This window comes from Sinocyclocheilus rhinocerous, unplaced genomic scaffold, assembly GCF_001515625.1.
Source record: "Sinocyclocheilus rhinocerous isolate Xijiao unplaced genomic scaffold, SAMN03320098_v1.1 scaffold119, whole genome shotgun sequence".
Lineage (NCBI taxonomy): Eukaryota > Metazoa > Chordata > Actinopteri > Cypriniformes > Cyprinidae > Sinocyclocheilus > Sinocyclocheilus rhinocerous.
The window spans coordinates 1,249,014-1,257,863 of NW_015654491.1; the positions used below are offsets into that span (position 1 = coordinate 1,249,014).

Here is an 8,850-nt window from a genome sequence, read left to right on the forward strand (position 1 = left end):
AATAGTTGCTTGCTAGCCAAAGCTGTTTATACAGTAAAACAGCGATTTCGGTCTAACTGCGGCCACGGGATTCATTTGTAACAACCTGTAGCTAGTTAGCGTTGCAAAGATGATTGACATCTCACGCAGCCAATGAAGACGCAATTGCGAAAGCGTCACTGGCCAATAAACAGATAATCTGTAAAGCCCCGCCCACTTTCTCTCCAGTTGACACATAGGGGCGTGTCTCAAAGGGAACAGTGCTTGTAAAGTCATTGCACACCGCACCAAGCTGTGCATAATAAGTCAAGGGGTCCAAACTTTCATTCTTTGCTTTTTAAACGCGTTGTCAACATGTCCAAACCTCTAACCGACCATGAAAAGCGCAAGCAGATCAGTGTTCGTGGTATAGCCGGACTGGGGGATGTTGCCGAAATTAAAAAGAGCTTCAATAGGCATCTTCACTTCACCCTAGTGAAGGACCGCAATGTGGCCACCCCGCGGGATTATTACTTCGCGCTGGCGCACACGGTGCGGGATCACCTGGTGGGCCGCTGGATCCGCACTCAGCAGTATTACTATGAGAAAGACCCGAAGGTACGGATCTCTTCCTCTTCTCTGTGAAGGCAGGAAGCCAGGAAGTGGCATGTTTGTGCAGTAGTGGGAAATACAAAAATGCATGTAATATCGAATTATTACTTATTTTACATACATTCTTAACTGCATGATAGACATAAATGCTTATTTGAAAAAATGAATAAATATTTGATGCTCCAGAATTGTGATACAAGTGACTTCAGTTAAGATTAAATGCATAAACCATAATCTTATTCATAGCGCATTGTAAACATTAGTGAATATTAATGGTGAATGTAACATTTACTATTTTATTGTGAGTCATTCATTAATTTCACTGTTTTATATGGAGAGTTAAAGGCCTGTGTTCGTTGACCCGAACTTGAGCTTTGTGTTCTTTGCGCAGACATCCATTGACATGGGTCAGCTGTGAGTTCGTGCTTCTTGTGAAAAGTGTGATCTATTCCTTGACACATCAGGTCGTCATTAGTAAATTGTAAAGTATTTTGCAACCACTTGATCTTCTGTGCTCACTAGGGCAAGTACAGATTACACTATACTGTCAAACCCAGTAGAAGATAATAGGCCTTATCTAATGCACTGACATGATCCATGTGCAGAATCACTCATGGCTATTAATGGTCACACCTGTGACCTGGGTGCTTTACAATGATTTGGGAGGTCATGATGTTTTTTTTTTTTTGAGAGCAACAAGCTGAAAGTGATCTTTCTTCTGGTCCTTTGTGGTTCCACTAATGTAGCTTGCGCTATATAGTGTTTCTGTAAAACCTGATGTTACTTGTTTGTTGATAAACATGAAATATAGCCATGTATTTTGAGTTAAAGCATTATGTGGGAATTATCTATACTTTAGGCCTTTTGTGATTTATTTATTATTAAAGCTCGACTGCTTTCCAGAGATTTGTGTGCTTTATTTCAGCAGTCATTTGAGCCAGTAAAAAATCCTCCAGTTTTTTTCCTCCAGTCTATATCTCTAAATGGAACCAGATAGCTTTATATGGTTGAGCTCACCAATACGTGAAGCATGTCCAGGAACATCATTCTTGTCAAGCATTAGGCTTGTTGAGGTTCAGACCTTTGGAAAAACACTAAAACACTGTGTCACTTTATTTAAACTTAGAGTATGCTGTGATTAAGCACCATCTCAGCATGTTAAAGTGAAGCAAGCATTTTTTTATTAATGTGGTATTCAAATATTGTTCAGTATGTATTTGAGGCCCTCAGCTGACTGTAAACTCCTCGCGGTGCAGACATCTTATGAATGGACTCTTATGAAAAGTTGATCCCAAGCCAAAAAGATTAAATCATGCATGTTGTATTTGAGCAACCTGGAAGCGACATGACCAGAGTATGAGTTTGACTTGGTTAAGAGGGAAAGTATGATAATGTGTTGTTTTTATTCATTTGTGATTGCATTACAAATGATTCTATTGATATTTCTCAAATGTAGCAGCATTGTGACAATCAGTTTTTAGAGCTTAGTATTTTACTCTCCTGTTCTGCTTTGGAAATGTACTCTAGAATAAACAACAATATATTGGTAGACCATTACTTACATAAATTTGCATCTTCTAATCATTGTAGCTTATATTGTCATACTTTTTAGATGGTCTTCTGCCTACATGATCTGCTTCAGATGTATCTGAACACTCATGCAGTCAGTTTTATCTGTGTGTTTTCTTTTGCAGCGCATCCACTATCTGTCTCTGGAGTTCTACATGGGCAGAACTCTACAGAACACCATGATAAACCTTGGGCTGCAGAATGCTTGTGATGAGGCCATCTACCAGGTAAAGTGCATCACTATGGCAGCAAACTTAATATTATAGTAGAGCATTTGTTACTTAATTGCAGAACTGGCCCACAGCTCTATTACTTAAACATCCTGAATCTTAAGAAACAGCTGTTGTTTTTTCCCCTGCTCACCCACAGAGAGCTCATTGGGGATGTAGACCAATTGCTACAGGCTTGCAAAATGTTCTAAATCCTTCCTTTTCTGAATGTGAAAACACAGAAGTTGCTGAAATATTAAACTTTCTGAAGTTTAGATGATCAATTTAAATTTTGTTGCCCATTATGGAACATTTGTGTTGTGTATGTATGTTTTTATAATGAGATGCATTAGTTGTTTTTTTTTTTGACATGATGGTGCTGATCTTCAGCTTGGACTAGATTTGGAAGAGCTGGAGGATATTGAGGAGGATGCAGGACTGGGAAACGGAGGTCTTGGGCGACTTGCAGGTACCTTTAAAAACAACCTACACCTTCCAGTAGAGTACATGACCCCACCATAATGGGTGTTTGGTGTCTGCTTTCCCTCTCAGCTTGTTTCCTGGACTCCATGGCATCTCTGGGTTTGGCGGCATATGGTTATGGCATTCGTTATGAGTTTGGCATCTTCAATCAGAAGATCACCAATGGCTGGCAGGTAAACCATATTTGAAAAATATGTTAATATATAAGTTTATAGTTAGCAGAAGAAAAAGCTTCTGTTTTTTTTTTTTTTTTTAAATATCAAAACCGTTTAACTCTGGAACAACTTAATTTTTTTAGGTCGAGGAAGCTGACGATTGGCTGCGTTACGGTAACCCTTGGGAGAAGGCCCGTCCAGAGTACATGCTGCCCGTGCATTTCTATGGCCGAGTGGAGCATACAAATGAGGGACCAAAGTGGGTTGATACCCAGGTCAGTCAGTCATGATCTATTGCAATGAATAATAGGTTGTGATGCAAAAATTATTCTGTTCTGGTAGAATAGCAGGAGAAAAAAACTCCTAATTAAATTAGGCTGTAAGCCTAATTAAAATAATAAAATGCAACCACATACACTACTGTTAGATTTTTAAAATGTTTTTGAAAGACTCTTATGCTTACCAAGGCTGCATTTATTTGATCAAAATACTATAAAAACAGTAATGTTTTTATGCTGCTTAATATTTTTGTGAAAATTTATAATTGTTTTAGGATTCTTTGATGAATATGAAGTTCAAAAGAGCAGCATTTATTAAAAATTTATATTTTTTTGTAACGATAAATGTCTTTACTGTCACTTTTGATCAATTTAATGCACCCTTGCTAAATATAAAAATATTAATAAAAAAAAAAATCATACTGACCCCAAACATTTGAATGGTAGTGCAATGGAATGGATTGTTATAATGGTAAAAACAATGCACTTATTCATTTGTAAAAGATGAAAGAGAAAGGAAAGACAAAAGGTTGTGCGTCCAATCAAACTTTACTTGCTGCATTAGACACAAGTTCTTCAGTTCATGGTAATGTTTAATATGTTAATTTTTTTAAAAGAGATTTTACTTTTGTACAATAAACAATTTTAGCACTGGTTTGGGTTGACAAGAAACCTGGATAAAATTTGTATCCTGAAGCAAAAGCAGTTCAAGTGTGTTTTATTTTTTTCTTATGGGGAACAAATGCCCCCACAAGGATAGTAATACCAGTAAATTTTGACCTTTTTTTGGTCGAAACAAGCTTATAAATCATACAGAATTAAGTTTTTTGAAAATCTAAAAATGCAGAAAGTTTTGCGTGAGGGTTAGGGTAGGATAGAAATTACAGTTATACAGTATAAAAATCATTACATCTATGGAATGTCCCCATAAAACATGGAAACCTGTGTGTGTGTAGGCATGGGAGATCACCACAAAGACGTGCGCATACACAAACCACACAGTGTTACCTGAGGCTCTGGAGCGCTGGCCTATCTACATGTTTGAGAAACTTCTGCCACGACACCTGCAGATCATCTACGAGATCAACCAGCGACATCTGGATGTGAGGATTCTCACTTACTCCACCTCAAGATCATCATGTCGTTAAATGAACTGCTTTGTCTGATCGAGTCTCTGTTGTAGAGAGTTGCTGCGCTGTATCCAGGCGACAATGATCGTTTGCGCAGGATGTCTCTGATCGAGGAGGGCAATCCAAAGAGGATCAACATGGCTCACCTTTGTGTGGTTGGGTCACACGCCGTTAATGGAGTTGCACGGATTCACTCAGACATTGTCAAAACCACTGTGTGAGTAGAGTGCATCAGTCGTTATACAAGATTATTTGACAGAGGAATGATGCAAATTATGTTTATTACATTTATTACAAATACAATTATAATCACAATTATTTCCAGGGAGCTTTTTTTTTATTTATAATTTCGGTTTCAACATTTTGTTCTGTGTAGAGATACTAGTTAGGTCAATTGTATATTGATATATTAGACATTTAGAACTTGGAGACATTTAAGACATTTCTTTGGTGGTTTAAGGTTTAAGGACTTCTGTGACATTGAGCCAGAGAAGTTCCAGAACAAGACAAATGGTATCACACCTCGTCGCTGGCTGGTGCTGTGCAACCCCGGCCTGGCTGACATCATCGCTGAGGTGACCTTCTTAACTAAGTAGCTCTTGCTTGCTCTTCCCCCACAGGTTTTCTTTCTGTCTTATGCTTGTTTTCCTTTCAGAAAATTGGTGAGGAATTCCTGACAGATCTTTTCCAGCTAAGAAAACTGTTGGACTTTGTCGATGATGAAATGTTCATTCGGGATGTGGCCAAAGTGAAACAGGTCTACATTTATGTTGTTGTTGTTGGTGTTTTTTTGTTTTTGGTGTTATGGTATTCATGTTCATGTTATTTATTTATTTACTTATTTATTTTAGGAGAATAAGCTGAAGTTTGCAGCGTATCTGGAGAGTGAGTACAAAGTAAAGATAAATCCTGAGTCCATCTTTGACATCCAGGTCAAAAGAATCCATGAGTACAAGAGACAACTGCTCAACTGCCTTCATGTCATCACTTTATACAACAGTAAGAATTACACACAAAGGAACGTGTTCACACTGGGTTGATCAGTGCCTGTCTGAGGACAGAGGAAGTGACCAAAGATATTGCACTTTTATTAATATTGGTTTGTCTTTTACTGATGTAGGTTATTTTATTCAGTTAGATATATAGACAGGGGTGCACATAAGTGGTGCGCATGTGCGACCTAAATAAAAAATGCACTGGGTAAATAAGTTCAGACCGCTCATTTGCGGACCGACATGGTTGACAGCGGTTAATGCACAATCACCGTTTTAGATCGATTAATACTGTAATACTTTATAAGATTTCCATTCGAACTGAACACATAAATCTAGGCTATGTGCTGCCAGTTTAACAGCAAAACTATGGCATTTCATTCACTGACGCGCTGCACTCGATAGCGCTAAAACCTGCAGTGCATATGTTTACTTGCTGGCAACCCGCCAAAATGAATGCTTGCTGATTTTAGGTTTGAAAATGTTGAAAATTCATATTAAAAAAAGAAAAGAAAATGTAAATATTGGCATTGTATTTTTAAGTGCACTATACAATAACTATTTTTATTTAATACTCTTTTAAAAATATATATATAATATTATTAAACTTTATTTATTATTTTATTTAAAAACTAAATAAAGTGCAATAATACTATTATTACTGTTATTAATTATTTTATTTATTATAGTTCTATTTAATGGGTCTCACTATATGCAGTGTAAGCACCAAACCAATCTCCAGGTTTTCTCATGAGAACCAGACTGAAAAACCCTGCACCCCTGTATATAGATGTCTCTTCTATAGCTGCTTTTTTTTTGTAGAGTTGTATTAAAATATTTTTTGTTTATCCGAATTATGTAGGAGTTTCCTTTTTTAAATAACTCAAATTAATGAGTGATTAGTGAGTGATTTTATAAATGATAATTTTTTCATTCTGCACTTTCTAGGGATTAAGAAGGAACCAAACAAGAAGTTTGTTCCCAGGACAGTGATGATTGGAGGAAAGGTATGTGCATTCAGTTGAATTTAGTTCACTTTTTAAATTATTATTGTTAAAGGAACACTCCACTATTTTTGAAAATATGCTCATTTTCCATTATTATTATTATTATTATTATATAGATATGTAGATAATGGTCATAACTGCATTTGAAGTGTTTTAAAACTGGGGTCCTCAAACCACTAGAGGGCCTCAGCAAACTTCTAAGGGGGCTACAGGTTGGCTTCAAATGATATGAAGTTATATATAATATAATATAATATAATATAAGATATAATAAAATAATCAAACTTAATTGAAAACAAGCTGCTTTTTTTCATATGATGGGCCTTCGAATCTTGTGCTGGACAGTGGGAGGCCTTCAGATCAAAAAGGTTGAGAACCACTGCTTTAAGAGTCCTAAAAGTTCTAAAAGGTATTTTTTGTGTTGTCCTGCACTGCCTCCTGCAGGCAGCACCAGGCTATCACATGGCAAAGATGATCATTAAACTGTTCACCTCAGTGGGGGAGGTGGTGAATCATGATCCTGTGGTGGGAGACAGACTCAAGGTCATTTTCCTGGAGAACTATAGAGTCTCTTTAGCTGAGAAGGGTGAGTAAACATAAACAACTGTTAATGTATAGCCAAAAAAAAATCAAATATCTGATCAGGTTTATTAAGTTTTTTCAAGATAACATGAAATAATTGAACTAATAATTACTATTGCTATAGTTGCTTTTTTTTCTAATGTAATGGATTATGCAGATAGTATTTGATTGAATGTGTCATATGCTCTGTTCTTCAGTGATCCCTGCTGCCGATCTGTCCGAACAAATCTCCACGGCAGGTACAGAAGCCTCTGGTACAGGGAACATGAAGTTCATGCTTAACGGCGCTCTGACCATCGGCACCATGGATGGCGCTAATGTGGAGATGGCAGAAGAAGCTGGAGAAGAAAACCTGTTCATCTTTGGCATGAGGGTGGAGGATGTGGAGGCCATGGACAAAAAGGGGTGAGAAAGAGTGAATGGATAGAAATGGGATAAAACAGAAAACAAGGGAAATTTAAGCTGGAGGGCTGATGTAATCAAACAATGAAAGAATAACATGGATATAAGTCCCTGGTTGTGAAATTTGTTGAGGTATTTTAGAGTCATTTATTTGTGAGAACATTCTAAGCTAAAATCAGTAATTGCTCACTCAAGGTCATTTTCCTGGAGAACTATAGAGTCTCTTTAGCTGAGAAGGGTGAGTAAACATAAACAACTGTTAATGTATAGCCAAAAAAAATCAAATATCTGATCAGGTTTATTAAGTTTTTTCAAGATAACATGAAATAATTGAACTAATAATTACTATTGCTATAGTTGCTTTTTTTTCTAATGTAATGGATTATGCAGATAGTATTTGATTGAATGTGTCATATGCTCTGTTCTTCAGTGATCCCTGCTGCCGATCTGTCCGAACAAATCTCCACGGCAGGTACAGAAGCCTCTGGTACAGGAAACATGAAGTTCATGCTTAATGGTGCTCTGACCATCGGCACCATGGATGGTGCTAATGTTGAGATGGCAGAAGAAGCTGGAGAGGAACACCTGTTCATCTTTGGCATGAGGGTCGAGGATGTGGAGGCCATGGACAAAGCGGGGTGAGAGAGTGAATGGATATAAATGGGATAAGACAGAAAAAAAGGATGCTATAGGCTAGAGCAGTGTTTCTCAACTGGTGGGTCACGAGTGTCGTGGAGTGTGCAGTCAAAGAAACATCAACAACAAAAAACGTAATTGTAAATGTTTTTCTGATGTAAGACTTTTATTTAAAAAAAAGAAACGTGCGAGAAAGCTGTTGACACTTCTGTCAGATGCAGTTGAAGTAAAGAGTGCTTGAGAAAAATCGCGCTGTCCTGATTCAGTATCTGCGGTCAGATGAGATATTGTCAGGTTTAATGTCAGTGTCATTATTCTATAGTTATTTTCATAACTTGTTACGAAATAAAAAGTCTCTCACCTCAGAAAAACAAACTATCCTGTCCTGTCAGACGTTATATACTGTGCTCTTTGCGCGCACTCTTCAATTTCACACACAAATCTTGCACGCAGCTCACACTGTATTTCAGTTCACTAAAGTGCAAAAGAAACTACGAGCATGCAAAGTGTGAAATAAAAGTAAAGTAGCAATAAATCACATAACTGGTACTTTGTGTGTTAGCTGGGAAGGATTTGCATGAAGTATTCACCATGGTAACTGTTGTTTTCATAACCCAAAAATGCCATCTTATTTTCACTTTGTGTTATTTTTTTTTATATGTTTAAATGACTCTGGTGGCTCATACCAACTTAATTGTATTAACAAAATCTAGTTTAGGACTGCTATTTAATAGCATTAACTTATTGGCTGTTTATTCATCAGTATTAGTTATATTCTTACATTTTGTGTTTAAGTAAAGGGGGGACGATACTTGTGTGTCAACAAATATATATATA

General features: G+C 37.0%; 1 protein-coding gene across 1 annotated transcript in view; it reads left to right on the plus strand.

Annotated features, from left to right (window-relative positions):
• Window positions 1–221: 221 nt before the first annotated feature.
• LOC107717055 (glycogen phosphorylase, brain form-like) overlaps window positions 222–8,850 on the plus strand; it is a 10,064-nt gene continuing 1,435 nt past the window's right edge. Inside the window, exons 1-15 of the mRNA XM_016523697.1 lie at window positions 222–576; window positions 2,265–2,366; window positions 2,739–2,817; window positions 2,901–3,004; window positions 3,130–3,261; window positions 4,221–4,367; window positions 4,448–4,611; window positions 4,855–4,969; window positions 5,050–5,151; window positions 5,246–5,393; window positions 6,335–6,393; window positions 6,838–6,979; window positions 7,173–7,380; window positions 7,596–7,615; window positions 7,808–8,015. Coding sequence (XP_016379183.1) covers window positions 334–576; window positions 2,265–2,366; window positions 2,739–2,817; window positions 2,901–3,004; window positions 3,130–3,261; window positions 4,221–4,367; window positions 4,448–4,611; window positions 4,855–4,969; window positions 5,050–5,151; window positions 5,246–5,393; window positions 6,335–6,393; window positions 6,838–6,979; window positions 7,173–7,380; window positions 7,596–7,615; window positions 7,808–8,015 — 1,973 coding nt within the window. The 5' untranslated portion in view covers window positions 222–333. The remainder of the gene's footprint in view (window positions 577–2,264; window positions 2,367–2,738; window positions 2,818–2,900; window positions 3,005–3,129; window positions 3,262–4,220; window positions 4,368–4,447; window positions 4,612–4,854; window positions 4,970–5,049; window positions 5,152–5,245; window positions 5,394–6,334; window positions 6,394–6,837; window positions 6,980–7,172; window positions 7,381–7,595; window positions 7,616–7,807; window positions 8,016–8,850) is intronic.